The 23144-nt window shown below is 38.9% G+C and overlaps 1 protein-coding gene across 1 annotated transcript in view; it reads right to left on the reverse strand.

Annotated features, from left to right (window-relative positions):
* akap12b (A kinase (PRKA) anchor protein 12b) overlaps positions 1–22252 on the reverse strand; it is a 43697-nt gene extending 21445 nt beyond the window's left edge. The window contains exons 1-2 of the mRNA XM_069158196.1: positions 21846–22252; positions 1582–1657 (exon numbers count right to left, since the gene is read on the reverse strand). Of these exons, the coding sequence (XP_069014297.1) occupies positions 1582–1657; positions 21846–21980 (211 nt within the window). The 5' untranslated portion in view covers positions 21981–22252. The remainder of the gene's footprint in view (positions 1–1581; positions 1658–21845) is intronic.
* Between the last annotated feature and the right edge of the window lie 892 nt (positions 22253–23144).

Raw genomic sequence — 23144 nt, forward strand, 5'->3', positions numbered from 1 at the left:
TTTTCATGTGGAAAGAGAATTTATTTTTTAAACAAAGGAGGAAAAACCCTGTTTTCCAAAATACTGGTTTATGTGTGGACCAGCCCTTATACATGCAAGATTAGACTGTTGTATGCGCAGAAAACTTTCACAGAGACCATATCTATTGTTTTTTTTTTTTTTTATATGATCATAAAGACAATAGAACTTGGTTTGGTGAACATGAAAGTGAAAGAACTGGCGCTTCTATTTGAGTACAAGTTCGAAGCGTTCCCGAAAGGGTAAACATGTGGACCTGTTCTTTTCTGTTCTCTAACTTTCCACATAACTAATTAACTGGCAGTACACATCCACAGAAGCAACTATTTCAACAACCAAACTACTCTCCACTAGTCTACGTGCCAGATCAACTCATACACTCTGTATCTCTGCTCTGAACAGGGTATTGGGTTACCCTATGAACGGACAGAATCGCTTCATTAAATATCTTATTAAATAGGTTATTTGACAGAGTGGTATGTGACATATCTCGGTGTTTTAAGTAGTATAGGGTTACTCCTTCCCCTCGGCCATAATATAATATGAAGTGCACAGGTTGCTTTGTGCGGGGCCTGGGTCACGGCCTGCTAAATATTTAGGGAGGGTGCACATGCCCCTGCAGCCCTCCCAGACCGAGGGAGACACGATGGTATTGGCAAAGAAAATAAACAAACGCAGCTTAAGAGATAGACGGGTGCAGCAGGACGTGGACAAAGCAGGTTGGTGCACATGTTCATATTGAGCAGAGACAAGTTTTACCTCGTTTATTTTTGATTCATGATTATCTAAGATTACTGGTTTATAAATTCTTTAGAGGATCATTCACACGACTACAAACAATATTTTGACTGATCCATTCGATAAAAAGACCATTGAGGCCTACTTCTATGTTTAGTAGCTTCTAGTACAAAGTGATTGGGAGGCAAAAATACATTATATTATTTTTATTGTGGACCCCTAGATGTTGTTATTTCATGATAAATGCCGGGTATATCTTTATATTTATGACACATTTAAAGTTATATTTCTGCATCAGCGCACACATTATGATGTAAATCCTCTATACACTACACCACACTGTGTACTATGACCGTGTATGAAGTTTCAAAGCATATGTTTGTGTGTCAGGTAACATATACATGCAGTCACTCGAATGGTTAAGGAATAAAACAGAAATGTTGGTATGTATGTGTGAGTCGGAGTGTGTGGCTCAACAGTGAGAAGGCCACGTAGGTGTCCCCAGTATGTTGACAAAGGGATTAGTTTGTTATCAGGTAGATCCTGCAGAGCCATGAGGACATCTGCAGACAAGAATTTTTCACACACTGAAACACACACACACACACACACATGCTGAAAGTTGACCCCACACAAACAAGCTTACCTTCTGCAGCTGCTGAAGACACAATACAAAATCCCAGACACAAACACATGCAAACCATTGCCACTACTTACCGCACTGACCACAGGAACAGCTCCCGCAGCCACACACAGTAAATAAACGGGACTGACAGGACACACACACACACACACACACACACACACACACACACGTGTACACACCTTCTGCCAGTGTGTTGTCCTCTGAGTGTCCATTCAGGCTGGTCATGCTGGAGATTTGTCCATTTTCCTGCAAAGACTGGAAAAAAAGACAGAAAGTAGATGCATTGAGTAAAGACATTTTTTCAGAAATGTTCAGTCAGGAGGAAAAAAAAAAAAAAAAAAAAATCGATCTACCAGCTCCTCTGAAGCTTTTTAAGTTGCCATTTTCATGTTTGTGCACTCAGTGTGGAGATGGTACCCGGAGGTGGTTATCTGAGCTCTCTGTAGCTTACCATAAAGACTGGAAACAGTCCAAAGCTCAAACACACGGTTACCAAAACTTCTAACGCGCACAAATTAACAGGCTGTGTATTGTTTGTTTAATGTGTACACAGACAGAAATGTAAAAATGACAATTTGCTTGCTGTAAGCATTTCCTGGCAAACTGCCGCTTATCTGACCACCCAGAACGGTTGTTTAATTCCCTGTAAAACCACAAATTGTTGTTTTTACATCTGTTTGTGTAGGGATTAGACAAATAATACTCAAAGCGGTAATAAGTGAGCTTTAGAGGTGTTGGCGGGAGCATTTTTGAGCTTTGCACCGTGCCGAACCAGCGGTTTACCCTTGTTTCCAGTTATTATGCTAAGCTAAGCTCATCGCCTCCACTCGCTCTAAATTCACAGTGGTACAAATCTCCTCGTTCTACTCTCAGCAAGAACCCAAGTAAACTTAGTTCCCAAAATGTCTTACCATTTTCTTAAGGCATTTAAGACAATGACAGCCAAGAGACAGGAACATCTGTGTTCATCTTCAGCTTTTCACTGCTCCCCATCATAGACTTTACGATGATTTTTCAAATAATCAACCCAGCAAATAAATGACTTTATCTTAACTGACTCATCATGTTTTATGGTCAGCCTGCCTGGATTCTGTTACATCCTTAAATGGTGTTTCTGCTGCCACCTCATCCACATCCATAAATAGTTCTATTATCAGGCAGAACAATTTATGGGCAAAAAATAAAAACTATCACAGGAAAGAAAAAATAAAAAGATATTGTAGAAAATATTGAAAAAAAACTGAAGGTCAAGTTAATAGCTGAAGGGCTTGTTACCTTTTTAATGATTGAATGGTGTTTATAGGTGAAAATATGCTGAAGGAGTTCAATTTAAAAGTGGAGGCAATTTTAGAGGAGTTGAACATACTCCATTGATTTCAATGGCAAAACAAAATCATAAAATGCTTTATATTTTAAAAAGTAAAATTAGCAGAACAAAAGTTGAATACTAGTTTTGATAGTTGAATGGTTGAAATCAGTTGAAGTACGCGGAAGTAGTTAGTGACCGAAAAATGTACGGAAGAAGTCAGAATAATAAATAAATATAGAATAAACTTGCATATGGCTGCGATGTTTATGCCTTAAAGCATTCACACTAATTACACCGTAGTCACAGCAAAGAAGAACTGATGATTAAAAAGACGATCAAAAAGTACATCTTTATAATCATTTTTCATTACGGACAAGTGTGTTAACAAGTTAACAACACACAGCCTGGCTCACGGCACTCTTATCAGAGGATCGGAGCCCTGACAGAGCTTTTCTGGCAGCGACCAGGTCCGACTGACAGCAGGACAAAGGCAGGCAGGCCGGAGCTTTTGTCTGTCCCGGCCCGGGGAGAGGGAACCAGAGCCTCCCCACAGAGGTGGTAATATAACTAATGGACAAGTCAGGCTCCATTCCCAGCAGCCCAAAGTCCTCTAGGAAAACCCTGAAAAATGACACCACAGAGGAGACAATCTGCTTGGAACAGGTTGGAGGGATGAACTAAAAGATGAGGAAAAGTAAAATGGGAGCAGACTAAAAGAGGTGCGGGGGAATCAGTCATCAGGTGGATGGCTGACCTGCATGGTGTTGTGGCTGCTTGGTGAGCAATGTAAAGGACAAAAAGACAGAAACTGAGACAATTTATTTTTCTTTTCGAAAGTTAAACTGTATATCCATTTAAAATGCAGATTATCATGCTGAAGTAGGATCTCGGAAATTACCTTCAGTAATGACACTTGTTAAGGTAAGCCGAAACCTTAGCTGACAGGATAAACTTTTATGATTGCAACTAAGAATTTGTATTTTCATTTAAACTTTAAATAATTTTCTTTATTGATTAATTGTTTAATCTATAAAATGTCAGTGAAGAAATGCTCATTGGTTTCTCAGAGGTGACTGTAAAATGACTACTTTTATTACCAAATGCCCAAAACACAAAGATGAGAATAAGAAAAGCTGCAAATTCTCGTATTTGAAGGGTTGGAACCAGAAAGTGTTTATTGGAGATTGCTGAGGTTATCAAAATAGTTCAAGAGGTTGTAGGAATCAACTAAAAAGGGGGACATTTGCATCTTTAGGAAACTTTCATCCCATGACATTTGACTATACTATTTGAAAGATCTAGGCGCACAAAAGATCTCAAACACAGCTCGTCCACTGCAGCGACCACGCCGTGTCCAGTTAATTCATTTTGCAGCTACATTTCAGTACAATTATCTCTGCCAGTCATTTGTTGGATGAACAAAATATCTCATTTGTTTGTATTGGACTCTGATCTACCCAAATACTTGGCGAGTTGGCCTTGATTGGTTGTAGATGTAATCCGGCATCTCGGAACAAATTTGACGCAAAAGCATAACGCAGCCATATCTTTCATTTTCCAAGTGCCCCCAGCCAGCAAACATCAATAGAGATATGATGGAAAACCTTGTGAGGTCATGAACAATACAGTTCCTAAAGTACACGCTGTACCGTTCTGTTGTTGTTACGAAAAAGCTCGGTCCACCCGGGAACATTACACATGCCAAATTGCAGAGCCTGTTTTAGCAGATGTGCAACATGCAAGATGCAATTTGTAACATGAGATCACTTCTTCTTTCTTTATCATCAAACTTGAAACCAACGCACAAGCACGCAAGGACCCCGTAGAACTCGCAAATGTTTGTGGCAATTTGTGAATGACGAATGCCGTGATGTTTGTGGCCTGTGTGGAGCAGTGCAAGAAAATCACTTTTTTAAATGGCCTCTGATTGTTCATAATAAATAGAGACTATATTTGAAACAGACCAGTTTCTTATTATTGTAGACGAGGAGAATTTTCACCCACGCGTGTTCTCACACACATAAAAGCCTCTGGTTCAAGTGGTTGCACTTGAAGGATGCTCCTGTCATTTTTGTCATTTTCCAGCGACCAGAACTTCTGATCCAAGTTGATGTGCGAGCCATCGGCTGACCTCCAGACCCGCAGTGACCCCACCCTTCCCGAGTCTCCCTCATGACTGGCATTCACAGCATTCCTTGCCCTCTACACCAAAATTCCTCAGATCCCCCAACACCTGACTCGACCTCCCCCAAATGTTTACCCTTTGACCACTTTGTCCTTTAGTTGGACTGACACAGTGTGCTTGGGATTGACAGCCCAGTATCTCTAAGAATTGTGTCCATTGCTGTGACGCCTGAGCAGCTCTGATTTCCTTTCATGAATCGCCAGAGAGGATCTGTCGAAGTTTCATTTCCAGTAGAGGATTTCTTTTTATGTCTGCACGGTCAGCATGATCTGCCACAAAGACCTAAGGACAGACTTCCTCCTACAAAGTAAAGGTCACATAACAAAACAACAACATGAATAAAAACAGCAGGAGATCGTTTTCTTTTCTTTTTTTTTTTCCTTCTGTGTTTCTGTGTAATATGATCTGATTTAATTTTCCTGTTGGAAAACATTTGAGCAGCCATGTTTCTTTTAAAGAATAAATTTGCTTGATTCTGTTGTATACAATGGGACTACACTTATGATAGCACTTTGACATTTGTTTGAGTACATGAAGCCACAGGGACCAAGTATCAGTAAACACCTCAAGTCTCTCTTTTAGCCTTTTTCAGCTTTCTAATGTATTTTTGTTCCAATCATCTTTGATCCATCTATCAAAGAGGCTAACACTCACAAAGAATGATTTTTATCCTTCCCCTCTCTGCAGCGAATTTGACTTGAGTGTTTACACATCCATTAAGCGCTTAGTGTTGTCAGTCAGTAGGTCACATGCTGAGTCATCATTCAGTCATGAATAAATGCTGCAGTTTGTATTATAAAGTCAATCTGGGAAAAGATGGACTTGCCCTGCATGTTGTCCAAAAACTATTAAAAAATAAATCCGAGACAGACTGTTAAGCATATAAAAATGGGCACTTCAGTTTATTTCAAGTATGCACTGTTCTGCTGCTATAAATGTTCATTGAATTACCAAATCACATCATCATTTGCGACTAAAAATAACCCAGAACTTCTCTATTTATTCTTGCTGGAGCAACATTTAATGTAGTTCCCAACTGAAAATAATTGAGCCTTTGTGACCGTTTTTAAAATATCTCTCCCATCATGGGCTTGGAGTTGAGGGCCACAGAGTAGTGAAGTCAAAAAGTATTGCGAGACAGACAAATTTGTTATGATGTTTTCATGGAATTTGTTAACAGTGACAAAAATATAGTAAATTATAAAAAAATAAAAAATAAAAAAAAATAGAGAATAATGCCAACAATATGTAGGTACAGGAAATGTACTCTTATGGATTGTGTCATTTTGTTTGTTTTCTGGTTTATGTCTTACGTAACCATGTCAACTGCCCTGTTCACTTCATTGTTTTTTCACTGCATAGACGTAAGGCTTCATAACTGGTCGCTGATGGATGACAGAGCTGTATTCCCTCTCCTTTTACATGCTACATTTAATTTGTTATATTGGCAAAGTCTATAATGTAGTTAAGATATAATTTGCTTATGAACCAATTGACTTAATAACATTAACGTTTGCATGGCATACAGCTAAAATCTTAAAGTGTCAGTTCTTTTCCAGCAGTAAGGTTTCATGAGTATAACAAAAAAAACACATCAACATGTAATTAGTTTGTTGAAGCAAAAGGCCTTCGATAAACTTTAAATCCTTCCCATCCGCATGTCCACATTTACAATGGCCTCAGATTTCGGGATCAGCACTGGAGAAAAGATGAGATTTTCTCCTTTGTCGTTTTCCTATTATCTATTTTCTCACTTAAGCACTCTTTCTGCTTTCGCTTTTATCCCCAGTTTATCTTTGATTCTTATTTCCTCTTATCTGGCTCTCTCATTTGCTTCTTGGCTGCACCGCCACACTCAGTGGCTCCAGGAGAGAGACAACCTGCTGTCATCTAAATCACTCCACAAAGGCCAGCAGAGGAGATTTATATCCTTTAAACCAAACACAGGACCGGTGAGAAGGGATTTAATGGAAAATAGGAGAGGGTGACACCGCTGGCAAATTACAATTATAAACACAGATCTCAAGTCTCAGAGTGGTCTGATACGAGACACCAAACAAGATTTGGTGACCGTTGTTTAGATCTGGTGAACTCCAATAAAACCGGACAGGCTTGTCTTTATAATGTTATCAAACAGGCTTCGAGAAGAGTTCGAAGGACCCTAAAGTAGTCGAAATTGATTTAGAGGCTAAATATACAAAAATAGTGTCACGGTTGGGGTTTTGTTATTGATGCCTGTTATTTTGTAGCTCCGTTATGATTCATGCAAAGTTATTATCAGAATGTCTTTAACAGCTTTTAAAGGCAGGGTTGATAAAGTGGAACAGTGGCCGACAGAAGGTATTATTGTACTGAATACATTTGGAAATCCTTGTAGAAATAAGCAGATAACAGATAGAGCAGGCTAATATTTTCCATCTTGCCATGAAACTAGCAATAAATGTCCATCATGGCACAGAGGATGATCACGATGAAGTGGAAACAGTAGTCATAGATTTAATCCATCTGGCCGACGTGGTCATTTTATTGGCATTATATTGACAATTATAGGCAGTGACGTTCTACGGAAAATGCACAGGGAGGAAAGCGTAGTTATCTAATGCCCTTTAAACGTTGCGCAAACATCACTAAAAGTTTTTTTTTTGTTCAGCTGTCTTGTTGCGTGACTGTGTTGTAGTTGAGTAACACTTGGTATCACGTTAGGATTCCTCTCAGAAGGACATATGGGCACACGAGCAAACTCGCCGCTGGAGATAACGAGCTTAAAGACTCTTTGTGGGGTCGTATTTTGTCTGGGACAGTTAACCCCACGACCTCTGAGGTGTGGATAGAGTCTCGGAGCAGACGAAAGGAGGATGACACCGCTGGAGGAGGACATGGGGGGGAAATGGAGGGAGGAAAGATAAAGACAGAGGAGGTGAAAGCAGAGAGAGAACCAAAATGAGGAGTGATGAAGAGTAAATCAGATGAGAGAACTGAAGGTCTTCCTCATGGATGAATTATTTTTTTTCTTTCTTTCATGTATGTAAAAACATGCAGATTTTTTTTTAATTTTAACTTTGCATTTTTGGTAAAATGGTAAAGTGGTAAAAAGTTGTGTTTCTTACTACAGGAAGACAAATTCCTCTCCTCAGAAAATGTTTCAGGAGCTAAAAGGAAAATAAGCTGCACTCACTGGTTCAGTGAGAAATAACTCAATAACAACAGCCAATAAATGTTTTACAGACAATCATACTCCCCAGAAGACAATGAAGTGAAGTGATTGGAAAACTTGAATGGTCCTCCGGCTTTCCATCTAGTTCCACAATTACAGTTTTACAGAATTTTTTTTTTTTTATGACATTCACATCAGTTCCCATCATTGTTAAAACAAGCTACAAGATCCCAATAAATGTTTCAGCCAGATTTTATGTTTCTGGGGCCTGTGTGAGTGTCATGTCTGTACCCCTCTCCCTCCCTCCCTCCCTCTTCATGTCTCTTCACCCCTGCCAGCCCCCAATCTACTATCCCTGACCCCCACATTCAGTACATACCACAGATCAAAGCCTGACAAGACACTGAAGAACACTCTCTCAGTTTCCTCAATCCATTAACTGTGTTCAGGTGCTCAAACTGAGAGTACCTGTGCTACTGTGTGTGTGCACATTGCTGTGTGCATATGGGTGTCTTTGCACAGTCTGAAGTAAACTAAAGAAACACTGATACTTCAAAAGAGTTTTGTTTTTTTCTGTCTACTACAAGTCATATTCAGATGTATTATAGATTTACAACAATATGGAAAGTCCTTTCTTCATCTAACCCCTTTCATTCCAGTTGTCTCATCCACTTCTTCATATACACAGCAAGTTTGTTGTGATTTTATTTATGGTGGCTATCAGGAAAGAAGGCATACGTTACAATAAATCTGTCAACTCTTCACTGGCAAACACACACAGGCACAAGCTGCATATGGAAAAACTCCCCTGCTCCATGTTTTAGTGCGTTCATGTGTCCAGCGGTGTGTCTGCCAGCTCTTCTACTAGTTTATCTCTGGTGGATGAAGGTCACATTCAGTCTGCTTTTCGGCTGAAAGTTAAGTTCAATTACATCAGGCAATTTGTGACAAAATACAATTTACCTCTTCAGGATTAAATAACTCAAATTCAGTAAAACAATGCTTTTAAATTAGTTTTGGGTTTGTTCACATTGAATGGGGTAATAGGGTAAATTACTTTCTTTAAATTTGTCATTATTTTAGTTAGAGCTGCACATTTGAGGCTTGTAAAGTCAAACTTAAGTAAAAATGAAGATTTGAGGAAAAAGCCAACTGAAGACTTCACTTTTGTTGGCGATTTGTTTTGGATTGGGTAAATATAAACCTAGAGTGTGGCACTTTTACACATGAGTAAATGTCTGTTACGTTCAAGAGCTGGCCAAAATAGTTCACATAATGCTGATTAAGCCTATCAACGGCAGATATATCTCTATGTATTTCACTGTATACAGAAATTGTATATCTGGTGTCTGGTGACACATTCCTGCTTTGGCTGGATAAATATACACTGGGCATGCTCTATGGGCACCAGAAACCTCTGCTGGCTGAGCTGGCTATCTTCCAGTTTAGCTTTATGATAATTTGAATATGGATAAAATATTGCAATGATGCGGCTCTTCTAGACTTTCCAAATGTTATTAGATCAAATGCAAAAAAATCGTACATGACTACACACACTGAACATTTAATGAGTTGAAGCATTGAAAGGACTCAATCGCAGTCGGTCTCGGAACACATTTTTTTTTAAAGCAAATCATGAAAAGGATTTAAAATTTAGGTCATTTTAATGGTCAGCGGTCACAGAACTGAACGACTTGCACGATACTTTTAAAACTTGCAGGTTATAATTGATTCAATTGATTAATTTCCATCTAAACTGTGTGAAATCTTTAAGTTTTGCCTATTATGTAAGAGGTTTCAAACATGTTGATGCATAATGTGGTCCAGAACATCTTGCACCCTGAAAATCACATCGGTCCCCCTGTGTGACTGTCAGCTGTATTCAATTTCCAGTTCACATGATGTAAGCAGAGAAACAGAGGGACACAGAATTTGATAAATTAACCAAGAGCTGGATAAAAATAACCACCAGCTCTCAAATCCTTGTGTCTCTGCGCATGCTAGTGTGTCAGAGAGAGTGGAAAGAATGAAATAAATGCAAACCAAAGGCGTTAGTGACCCTAAAGCTGCAGAGACACACCTGTTAGCTCCCATTTTAGGGCAACAGATGAAGCCAGATTGACCTCCTCTACCTACATCAGTTCGTCACTAACCCTTTAACCCCGAGTCTCTACACCTCCCACAATTTGTCTGTTTTTCATCTCCCCCTCCCCTTCATCTGTGCGGCTGCTACACTTGGCAAATGGAGCCCAACAACAACAACAGGCTGGGCGAAGGAAAGACCCCCCAGGACACGATCATAATCAGACCACACTGGCCAGCGTTTGACCCCAGGGGCCTGCCTCTCTAACTGGGTTGAAATAACAAATCCAGCCTCTTTGCTGACCCTCCCGTCAGTATCTCTGAGCCCCGATAAGCATTTGAGCTCCAGAGTCATATGTGAGACAGGAAGATGACGAGGAAGAGGAACGCAGTCAGACATCATCAACATGGTTTTAATTAGTTCGACACTTAAACCAGACTTTGTTTTTTATGGCCTTGGGCTTCAAATTACTTGTAGATTATTGGTCTATCAATGTGTAGGTGTGATCCAAGTTTTGGCGCAGAAACAACATTCAGGGTCAAATACGTCACTTAAACAACACATGTTCTTTGACTAAACTTTGGGGATAAAGAGCAGTTTCTCCGATTTTTGGATACGACGTGTTGTTGAGAAACAACACACATTTCCCTTTAAAGCTGAAATCTGTTACTTCATCTCAAGCAGCGAGATATGAATTAAATTATTTTCAAATCCCACTAAAGACAGTGATGAGCACAACATTAATCCTTTAATTTATAATTCATTAGTAAAGACAGTTAGGTTTTAGTTATTTTTAATATTTTCCCAAAAGTGTTGCAACATGACGCATTGTTCTGTTTTTATGACCGAACTGTATTATTATATTATGAAATACTGTTGGAATGTAATATTCTAATATCATTACTGAAAGATATAGTTTGTTGTATTTAAATCATTCAAACTAGCCAACTTGAAGTTAGTGTTGAAGATTGAGTGTTCAAAATTGCTTAAATCCAAATGTTTGCGGAAGTAATTTCTGCAGAGAAAGCAGACGTCACAGGCAGAGTTCTTCGTCAACCTGCACAGGTAAAAAGCTGATTGACATTTCTGAACAATAACGTTCAGAGAGTGTACAGAAATATTTTAGTTTTATTAAATACATTTATTTTAATGGATTATACCCATCATATCATGGCCTCCCCGCTTAAATTAAAGTTACATTAATAAAGTTGACCTTAATTTGAGGGCCAGAAAATCCAAAACATTGAGCCAAAAGACACTAAAATGCAACTGTTAAGACTGATATTTGTCTGTGGGTTGAGTCAACCCCTTTGACATTACAGGAAGTCATGTGTCATCCGCTATTAATATGAAAATATTGATTAGTGTATTTGCAGCTAATAACTGATGTTTACTCATCAGCCACACGTTAGGAATTTCATAGAACACATTAGTCATTGGCTTTTTTTCTCTCGTGTTGCTGAGTGCTAGTCAGTCTTGACTCAGTAAAAAGACATGCGACATAAATCAAGTCTGAAAAGCAGCTTGTTTACTTGCCAGAACACAACCATCACCTCTGTGATGTTTTTCTCGTCTCATTACTTTGGGTCATTGAGGACAGCGTCCGCTCCTTGTGTGAATAAAGAAGTGAGCGGTTGTTTGCTGTTTAAAACAACAAATCCATTCACCTCAAATGAGTGAGCGGTGACCACCTGACTCACGGTGCTGTATGTTTCTAACTATCCTGACACAGCAGTGGGCGTCACAAAATACCACTTACAGTATGTACAGTATGGGGTCTGTGGCAAAGGCACTTTTACCCAGTGGAGTCAGGAGTCTCTCAAACACAGCTGCTTTAATGCTTACATATTAGGATATATCGAATCTTATGGAAGAGAAAAAAAAAACCTGCACATGCTTCTTCACCTGAACAACACAAAACTCCGATAATTAATGCCACAAGTCTCTGATGCCAACTCGGTCTTAAAGCCTTGATTACAGACATACCAGGGTTTGGACACGTCTGTCTCATGCTTATAATACTGTTGACTTCATCATTTAACATATGCCGTCATGCTTTCTTGAGGAGAGCTTTCAGTCTAAGCGTAAACAAAACAGTAAAAAATGTCAATCATGATTTTATTGGCCCAGTGAAATGTATTCAAATGTTTGTTTTTTTGCCATAGTTTTACATAAATCACATTAAATTTGGAATGAGGTTTGCTCATAGAAGCATCATTTTGAAGGAATTTGACCACAAGTAGAGGCACTTTATCTTGTCATCTATATTTTGTTTTCCCTTATCTCTGTCAGTTTTCAGTTTCTTTACTCTACTTCAATAACAGTAATAGTACCAAAGTATATAAACTACTCTCATGATGAAATTTGACCAGGGTTATCATCTCTAATGCAGTGGAGTTCATTTTTAAAATTTAAACAGCATTGAGTAGTTTAATTTACTACAATACTCAATAATCAATACTTTATTAATACAACAGCAACCAAATTGAAAAAGTAAAAATCCCTTTCTGTGTTTCAGGGAAATGGGTTTCATAAACTGTATGAGTCGTGTGTTAATACAGCAGAAACCCTTCAGCTGGACAGATTAGAGAGGCTACACTGCACCACATGTAACCAAAAAGCCAGCTGCACTGAGGCTATGATTCACTGTTTGTCCTTCAAATGCTCCTACTCCCACCAGCAGTATAAAGACACACCATTACAGAAAATACACACACACACACAAACACACTTCATGACCTCACACATCTTCCACTGCGCTCTGTGAAGCTCCATCAGGACCAAAGCTGATGAAAAATGAATGTGCAAAAATGGCACAGCAGGAGGGGTGAACAAGTGCAAGAGAGGGGGTGAGGAGCACTATGAATAGAAGGGTTTTTTCTTTTAAGCATAACTCTTACAGCCTAAAACAATTCCTGCCCCACGATGCTGAAAACCCAAGTCAGGCACAAGCTTCTCTAGCTGACAACAAAGGTGATTTTCTCCAGAGAAATGACAGCATTGTTCGTTCAAATGCTAAATGTTTTCCTGTAAAGTGTCCTTGAAAATAATGTTCCCTCGCAGGAGCAACAGACAAAGTAACATCATGCAAAACCTGAAATCAAGAGTCCCACATCTGCATAAAATCCAAGTGTAATTGGTACACTTATTTCCAGTTTCCATTCGTCCCATCATGAACTCTCATAACTCCTTATTTGTACATAACAACTTTATGTCAGTTCAGGGGTTTGTGATTCTACAGTTAAGCCTTTGCTGTATGTGTGAGTGGAATATAAATGCTCACTTTTGTTTACATGCAGTATAACGTGCCATTCAGTCAAAGACCGTGTCCACTTCCACAGACTGTTGAAAAGGGCCATTTTGTTTCAGCAGATACACAAAGTAACATCAAACAAAATGGAGAAACCTGGTGCATTTACACACTCAGAGTGCAGAGTCAGAGATGAATCATGGAGCCAAAAGAGAAGAAGGAAGAGGCTGAACTGTGCAAAAAAAAATAAATCACAAGATTCATGCCTGATGAGCGAGTAAACACCCAAAATGAGCCAACAACTGTTTCATGCAGAGGACTGCCAGATGGGAGTGGCATATATTGAAACTATTTAGAGCATTCTCAGAGATGAACCAAGTAATTACACTTTAATCATATTATGTGCATGATCACAATCTAATAATGTAAGGTCATGTATCCTCATTTGCTCAAGCTGTTGTAATGAAGAGGTAATCGTTGGCTTCTTAAGGCACATATCAAGCAATCATTTTGATTATGAGGAACTTCCAGTCCTCTTTGTTATCTTTGCTTTAACATGCAGGACGCAAAAACTCAAAAATTGGTGAAGCAGTAGTGAAAAGCTGCATGAAATAAAAAACGCTGAAGTGGAAGAGTTGCCTGATCGTAATGATTGATCGGGACAGAGTAACTACAACAGTTCTCATGGGACAGTGAAAAAGACAAGCCTGGCTGTGCAGATGGAGGATATTCAATAACATATCATCACCACAAGATGATTCTCAGAGAGTAAACCTCCTCCAAATACCTCCAACATCCCTACTGAGGACAAATTCTGTATGTATGTATGTATGTATGTGTGTATATATATATATATATATATATATAATAAGATTGTAACTGCAAAATTGAATAAAAGCAATTTTCCAATTTGAAGTGATGCAATCTTAAACAAAGCATCACTAACATCAGGGCAACAAACATTTCACTACAGGAAACAGTTAACCTGTCTTTTCTTCCTTATCTTTGGCATCTCTTGAAGCAGTGACTTCCAAACTGTGGTTTGGTCCACCTGGTAGAATGCAAGAGCCTTGCTTAAAGGGCAGTGGTCCTGCAACTTTGTTTTTGCCTCATGATTGCAAAAGAGGATATACGTATAAAAATCTATACAAGTCTATATCTATATATGCAAAAAATTATATTGGCCTTTGTCTGCACCGTCTGAAAAATAACCGTGTACCGGCAGCAGGAGGTATGCAACAGATTCTGTTACAATCACTGCTGAAAAATAAACAACTGACACTTTTCTGGGGTAAAAATCCTATTGTAAAAGTTTGATAAAGTTTAGGCACAGAAGCAACTCGGTCAGGTTTAGTTCAAGATCATACTTTGGGCTCAAATAAATGCTGATAAAAGGATCTTTGTCACTATGGTTACAATAATAACAGGTGGTTAAGGTTATGGAAGGGCCATGACATAACGTTGACAGTTAAAGTCTGATGTTTTGTCAACCCATCCAGCCACCCCACCTCCTCCCTGCATGGACTTTGTGGTTCTACAACACCATCAGCTGACTTCCTCTTTGATACTACAGCCACTATGACATAGAGACATAATGACATAAATTACATAATGAAATATGTCATTATGTGGCATTTGTTAAATCAGCTATTGTGCTCTAATATGACTGCTGCTTAATAAAGTCAAAGTCTTTGTGATGAACCTTAATTGAGTCATAAAAACCTGCCTGCACAAACTATCTATGGAGCAGTTTTCTATGAGAGGACCATCTCAAAAATATCTTTCTGATAACCTATCGTTACAGTTTGGTTGTGTTCAGGCCAACTAAAACGGGATTCTTATTTTCCTTCTTCGATTTGAAGAACTTATGCATGTTTGAGGTAAAAAAGAAAAAGGAAATACTGAGAAAATAATTGCACTTGTGTGGTTTATATTGGTAAATGTAGATTTAAAGTCCTAATTTCATTGGGCGTGCTGTTAACGTACAGCAGAGGCTTGTATATGCAGTAATGGTCCTTTTCTGCATCTTTAATTGAATAAACATGAATTTCTTTACATCTTTGACAATAAAAGCTTCGCCTGAATTGGGAATGTATATATATATATATATATATATATATACACACACACACACACACATTATATATATCATAGTATATTTTCAATGAAATTTAGCATATAATTGACAATCACTCTAAGCTGTAAACAACTGACCAGCTAGGATAATTCAATCATGGAGATTCTTTTGTTGTTTAAAAGGAAAATCTAATTTTCTATCAAGTTTTTTTCCCTTGCTCTTGTTGAGGAGAAACAGGAAGTATCTTTCTGCTAATTAGTCTGTCTCTCAGCCAGCTCTCCTATCTTCCATCTCTCAGATTCACTGCCAGCTCCATTACAGTAAAAACAGACGTGTGTTTGAGGATGTGAAAAACCAGAGCTCTTTTGTTCCTCTTCCCATTTTAGTTTGGTCTAATAATGATTCAGTGGGATAACCCCAAACACTAAGATGGCATTACCCCCAAAATATTACATAATGATGCTTCTTTTTTTGTTGTTTTTAGTGTCTGTGTTCCCACCGCTTTTTTTTATTTTTATTTTTTAAATCAGCTTAATTACCCAATCAATTGTTTCCAGACAGAACTGAAATAAACATTTTTTTTTCATCTTTCCATCAAATACCTAAATTAACTCAAGGAATTATGCAAATGCACTGGAACAAATTCTCTTCAGATATCATTATTTTCAACTTTGATCTCTTTAAATATATACATAAAAGATAACTTTGTACTTTTATCCCGTGAATTTGCAGCATATACTATAAGCAGAGAGCTGAAAAAGAACCATTTCCACTCCTCCTCTCCTGCTTAAACAGCTTTCCTCTGTTTAGGTACTGTTTTCATGCCTGTGCACATGTACAGCACAGCTGATTCTCTTTTGGTATGTGCAGTGTGCATTTTGTTATACATTTCACGTCACTTACAGAATAACCTTCGTCACTGGACTCTAACTAGACTAACCCAATTACTTAAACTCTTCTGATAGAAACTCAGTGAAAGACACATAATATTTAGAATATCTGTCTGTGGTGACATCTGAAATGTGTTTTTCAGATTTTCTATTTCAGTGTACAAAAAAATAAAAGCTGCCGATCAAATGGAAAGGTGGTTTCACATAAACTACTCCTCATGTACTAAGGTTAGGTAGTTACTTTATTAACTAACTGGCACTATTTGTTTTGTTTCCATATCATTTATACTCAGTTGTAGTTTTGACATGTTCATTGTACGTATGTATCTTATACAGTGTAAAATTTACCTATCCAATTTATCTTTAGGAACTCTGTTTATCTTGTTGTATTTTATATATGTGAAATACAATATTGTATCATGTCTTACACAGCAGGTGGTGTTTTCTTGCTTGATGCAGGATAAAGCACATGAACAGGACGTTTTGTGTTAAAGTCACTATTGGGTTGATAAAAACAGGTATCTTTAACTTCAAGAGTGGAAATCTAACCAGATTTGATTTGATTTTTTGCTCGTCAGATATGTTCAGTTTGTGGGTACAAACAGTAGGTCCCATACGTTCAACATCCACGCTAACAGACTCTATACCAGAGTTTGCTCTTTTTTTTTTTACCTGAGCCCATTTTGACTCAACCTCTGTCATCAGTGTCCTTTTAAAATCAGGCAGAGGGAACAATCGGCTGATTCATCTGCCTTTGTGTCACGTTGGCGGGCCCCCTCTAACTCTCTTTTTCTCTCTTCCTGGACTCTACACTCGTCCCCTCTTCCCTTGCCCACCCAAAACACTGATTCACCCCCTCCCCGGCTGGTGCACACAGGGACTCCGAGCTTGTCCCCATCGCCCGTCCTCAATAGATCTTCTGTCTGACCCCTTCTTCCTCCCCCTCCTCTCTCTCTCTCTCTGCTAAACAGGATAATCAGAGCCAGAGCAGCGTCTGATCAGCCGCAGCTCATTATACAGGAACGTACAAGCCTTAATCAGCACACATTACATTACATAACATGATGTTGGCTCATTGGAGTCACTTGCCACTGCTATTGTGATGGGTGAAGGACCTGACATGTGATTCAGGTCTCATGTCTAGGTGGCTATTTGTAGTGGTTAGATGGGACTGAAACTCAGGACTTCTTTCTGTTCCCCAAAAATTGCACAAGTTTGGGTTTCATGATGAAACTGCAAACGCGCTCCTACCAATGGTCACAAAATTGCATGTAACTCAGGTGTTGATGTTAATCAAGTGACATACACATATAACTTTACCAACCAAGTTATTGCTTCACTTTGCTCTACATGCATTAATGTGCTGCACTCCGTTTGTGAACAGGAACAGTCTTAGAGCTTTTTTTTTTTTTTTAATCACATGTTGCTTAATGATCATTTTTTGTTGTTGTTGTTTTTTGGAGGATTGCCTTCAGGCTCAGAGAGCAAGTTAACCCCTTGCAGAAAATCTTGTTTTGGCTGATTTTCAGTCTTTACCACAGGAGATCAGGAAGTGACACTTTAAAGATTTAAACTTTTGACACGACATGTTCTGACATTTTTTCAATAAAATGATCAAATAGACAGCCAGAAACAAACACGGCTTGAACGAGGTTGTGTCAGCACATATAATGGGTTTATTTGCAATCTAATAATCCCAATGTAACATCTAATGCCATGATTGAAAGGGTGGTTGGAATTTGAACCAGTTTACTTTGGTTCAGTTCAATTCAGTTATGTTCCTTTTAGTAAATGTGCATCGACGGGGTGCAAATGCACAAAAGGATTACATTGCAGTATAAATTTGCGGCTGCTGGCTGAAGAGCTACCCCGGAGAAGTTATTCCAATAATTCATTTTGACACAAAATGATGGGGAAGTAGGGTTTAGGGAGAAAGTTACAGAAGTTTCCCTTTAAGATCAAAATGACTAATTATTTGATCTGTTAGAATACGAGGCTGTACTGTATTAAAAAAACAAAAAAACAGATGAATAATCTGTAAGTAACAGCACAGCAGGTGTCCTGCCACCTTCTATGTGCTTCAGTGCCATGTTTAGGTTGCTGAGGCATCTTCAACACATCACTTGGTTCTATATGAAAAACGGAAAGGTCTCAAAAGTTCTTCGTATTTAGAGATTGATTGACTGATTAAAGCCAAATGGCATGAACATAAATGTATGCATGGTTTCATTATTTATTTATTTTAATTCAATTTATTTATTGAGTGTCAGAGAGAAAAAGAGAAAGTGGAGAAAGAAAAGATGAGCTCTAAGAAACAACAAACATTGTTTTGAATTTATGAATGTGCCACAACGGTGACTGTCCCATACTGTAAACAGCACCGTAGCTGGGGTTTGGCACTGAAAGAAAACGATCTCAAAAACACCAACTTGTATGAAGACCACAGTGCCATTATTTTGATAGCACTTGTGAGGCTGAGGAGACAGAGAGGTATGAGGAAGGCGGGTCGTGGTGGTGGTGGAGAGACAGACATTTCTAAAATTCCTCTGCGTAGTGAGGAGGATATTTATCGACTGTGTATCAAGCCAGAAGCCTCAGACCGCTGACACCAAGCACGTACTGTCACCATCCACACACACACTTCCCTCTCTGACGGTAAAAGGCAAAAGTTGCGTGAATGCTCAGAACATTCAGAAAGATTTGTCCTCACGAGAGCTCACAGAAGTCCTTTTTGCACATACAAAGGCTAAAAATTCTCTGACTCCAGCATCTCAAATGTGAGAATTAATTGGAAAGTTGTTCAGATAAAACAAGCAATTTATTTACATCACCTTAGGAAGGTTTTAGGAAATTGTGATTTTTTTTTTTTTTCCCCCCACTATTTTCTAATATTTTATGGATCAAAATATCAATCAAGTAATCCAAAATAATCAGTCAAATACTGGGTAATGTAAGTAGGACCTATCCCTTTATGGATTGTTAATTAGATTTGCAGTCAGGTTTTGCCCAAGCGGCAGTTAGATGAGACATAATGAGTACAGCAACATGTAAACCAAATATCCTTCATGTCATTTCAGCAGAACAGACCGTTTTAAATCATCCTATCCATCGTCCTTCATCTCCTCAGCCACCATATGTTCAGAAATGAGTCTTGTTGTGAACTTTATAGGGTTAAACCCTCCCAACAGAATACTAATAAAATGCACTAAAACAGATCAGAAGTTTGTCAAACATGATGCATCCAAGACATCTTGGATTTTACTCGATATCGGAGAGAAGTTCTGATTGAAGTGACTTGAAGGTTTGATGCGTCTCCTATACTTCCAGACATGATGTAACGTCATCCAATATTTCTCTGAAATCTTAGTGCTTCTGTTGTTAATCATCTGTTTTTATTGATTTGGGACCAGCCAACAGTATGACTGGATTTTGGCTGCCAGTGCAGCCATCCTGGCAGACGGCCTGCTATAGGGGGAGACGTGTTGTCAGCGGTAGAAACGTGGGTCTGAACTCAAACTGCATCACCTGTCACAGCTGGAAATAAAAACAGATGTACCTATATCACACTAGCAGCATTGAAATACTCCCTATCATACATTCCAATGTCACTTGCAAGCAAAAACATTGCTATCGGGCTAAGAGCTCCAGACTTGAGAAAACATCCAAACGCCAATTCAGTGGAAAACAGCTGCTCAAACACACCAGCGAGCAAAACAAGAGCAAACAACAGACATTCTTCAGAATGAAAAAAACTATGATTAAAATCTTGATAAATGTTAATCTCCTTGTGCCTTTCTGTTTACTTAAAGTCTCCCTTAATGTCAGTCGACCTTGCTGGTGACCTTTCAGGAAAAGAGACGGGCCACAAAATGGCACCTCTTGACCTTCCGCCTATAAAGATGACAACAAATCCAATAGGTTATACGAGGCGCGAATAGAGCAGGTGGCGAAACATACATAGTCATTAGCAGGCACTTTCCAAATATTCATTCACACAATACTGAGCAATTTACACAGAGGTAAGAGTGCAGAGGCAGCAAGATGCCGCAGATGATGGCAGCTGGACCTCAGCGTGCTGCAGAGCCAAGGAAATAAAGAGAACAGCTTTACTTTAACAAAGAAGAGTCTTTCATGTACGTTTAAATTCTATTCTAGTCTCTGTATTTCAAGTAGGACTCGGCAGATGTCCAATGTCATCTGTCCCGACGCTTAAATGGGACACTAAAATTAAAAAAAAAAAAATACCCAGCGTCTTGGCTGCATTGTCAGCTTCCCCTCAAAACAAATTGGCATCGTAAAGCATCTTCGATTTCCATTATCCATTCATATTTTATCAACTGAGATCATAATGCTTGATTTGATTTGAAAGTCGAGGTGAAACGATTCGATTCTGAACGGCCTTGTTGATTGGCAAAACAATCAGCAACTATTAGTGCTTTTTCCTTTCTGACATATTTCAAGTAAAACTACCAAACCTGATCTGATTTCAGCCTCTCAATTGTTAGGATTTGCTAGATTTTCTCGGTGTCATTGTGAAACGAATATCGCTTTTGTTTCAGAGCTGTGAATCAAGATGTTTATTAAAACATTTTTTATATAATTTTTTTTTAAACTTTAAAGACAATCAAGCAATCTTGAAAATATTCAGCAAATTAATTGCTAATTAAGAAAAAAATACGTTTTTGTTCGGTCCATTCACTGCAACACCTGCATTTATGTTTATTATGACTATTTTCACATTTGAGTTTACTTTTTATATTTTATTTGAATTTCTATTTTCTGACATTTTCTCTTTTTTGATGATCCACCTCTGTTGTGATAAAAATGTGTTATTGGGTAGTCCAATTTTTTATTTTCTTTACTTTAAATGTGTGCAAATAAAAAGAAAATAGTAAATTTTAGCAGAAAGTATCAAAAATATATGTGAACTTTTGATTGTTTGGTGCAGAAGAAGGTAAAATATGCATGAAGGACTGTAATCACAAGTCACCTATGAGCCTGACTGTTATGACTGTATCAGTCATCCATCACTGCTTCCTTCAAAGCTGCGTTTGGTCCAAAACTGTCCAAAGAAAGAAATATGGGTTGTTGTTGTTGTTGTTGAGTAGCACTCTGGGCCCAGGTGGTCTGTCTGGCTCTAAATCTGGACCCGGATGAGCTGCTGGCTTTTTATTACTGCGGGACTGCAGACAACCCGAACCATTACTCAGCAAAAAATACAAAATCAAAAAAAAAAAAAAGCGTTGACGCACATGGAGCCTGCGCGCTGCATCACATTTACTGATGCGCACACAGTGAGGCAGGGGATGGATGGGGGGGGGGGGGGGGGGGGGGGGTGACGTCACGTATGTTTGCAAACACGCAGGTAAACTGACATATAAAAAAAAGAAAGACCAAAAGCAGCGTTGCTCTCCCGGGTTTGTCTACATGCCTATGACAGCAGGGAGGTCTGGTGAACTGTGACGGTGGTTTCTCGGCGTCAGTGTCGGACGTACCTTGCTGTCGAGGACGCTGCCTCCCTCTTGCAGCACCTTCACCTCCGTACCCGGATCCCCGGCGGAGGCGGAGGCTGAGGCTGAGGCATCCTCCTGGCTCTTCCCGTCCTGCTGCACTGAGCTCTCTGCTCCCATGTCGAACAATCACAGTGGGGAACTCTTCTGGTTTTGTACGCTGGGTCTAAATAAGCCTTCACGCCAAAACGCCGAACAAGTTAGCGCGACTGCGTTAAAGAAGCGAGTATCCCAAGCGTCCAAAACAGTCTTGGAGCTCAGTGGTGCTGCACCGCCCCGGGGTGGCCTGGATCTGGACTGATGGAGTGTCTGGACCAGCAAACTCTTTTAGGACGCCCCCACCTCCAACACCTCCCGTCAGTGTCACATGGTGCTCCGGTGCGCCGCGGCACGCCTTGCAGCATCACAGACGGTGCTGATGGACGACAAACGGAGACAGACAGTGTGACAGATGAGATAAGAGGGGGGCACTTAATGAATTAAATAATAGGTTTTATGGGTTGTGTGGCAGTGTTTATGCATCTGCTGCAGAAATTGGATCTGTCTTTAAAGACTGGTAAATTAAATTAGAACCGCTTTAAAATACATCACTTACACATGAGCAGAGTGTTTTACAGAAATCCTCTAAGCATCAAAACACAAGACTGCAGGAGAATAACTTTCAAATCAGAGAACAGAGTTTACTGTTTACAGAGTTTACGTGAAGAAATAAGACACATTATTTGTGGGGATGTTGAAGACAGAATACAGATGGTATGTTTGTATGAGACTCACTGCATTGAATATTAAAAGGAAACATTGTACATTTTACTTTTATTTATCTGGTGTTTCCAGAACAAAGTGTACAGTTCATGCAATGTACTGCAAATGCCAAAATGAAAATGCAATGTGTTTGGAATAATTACAATGTACAGTTCATTACTTTCTACAACTTCAGCATAAAAGTAAACTAATTAATATGAAATATTCTAAATGCAAAGGTGAGATATCTTAACTTTTATGAACTACAAAGCCATGTATTTTCCATCCCTTCTTCCTTCTCTCTAATCTTTCTGCTGGTGAACAAGGTCAGGGAAGATCTGCTTTGACATGTGAATTCACTCATCACATTTTTCACATGTGCGTTTGAAGGTAATGTAATGAGGCTGTTTCATATCACAGTCATTCTTGTCATTGGACTTCTTCACATGTGCATGCAGCTTGTTGGTTTGCCAACCTACATTGATGTTGAGGAGAAATATCATATTTCAAGTTCCTCTAATCAGGCTTGTAAATAAATATTTG

The sequence above is a fragment of the Embiotoca jacksoni genome, unplaced genomic scaffold, assembly GCF_022577435.1.
Source record: "Embiotoca jacksoni isolate LCO1_2020_lvr unplaced genomic scaffold, fEmbJac1.0.p SCAF_23, whole genome shotgun sequence".
Lineage (NCBI taxonomy): Eukaryota > Metazoa > Chordata > Actinopteri > Embiotocidae > Embiotoca > Embiotoca jacksoni.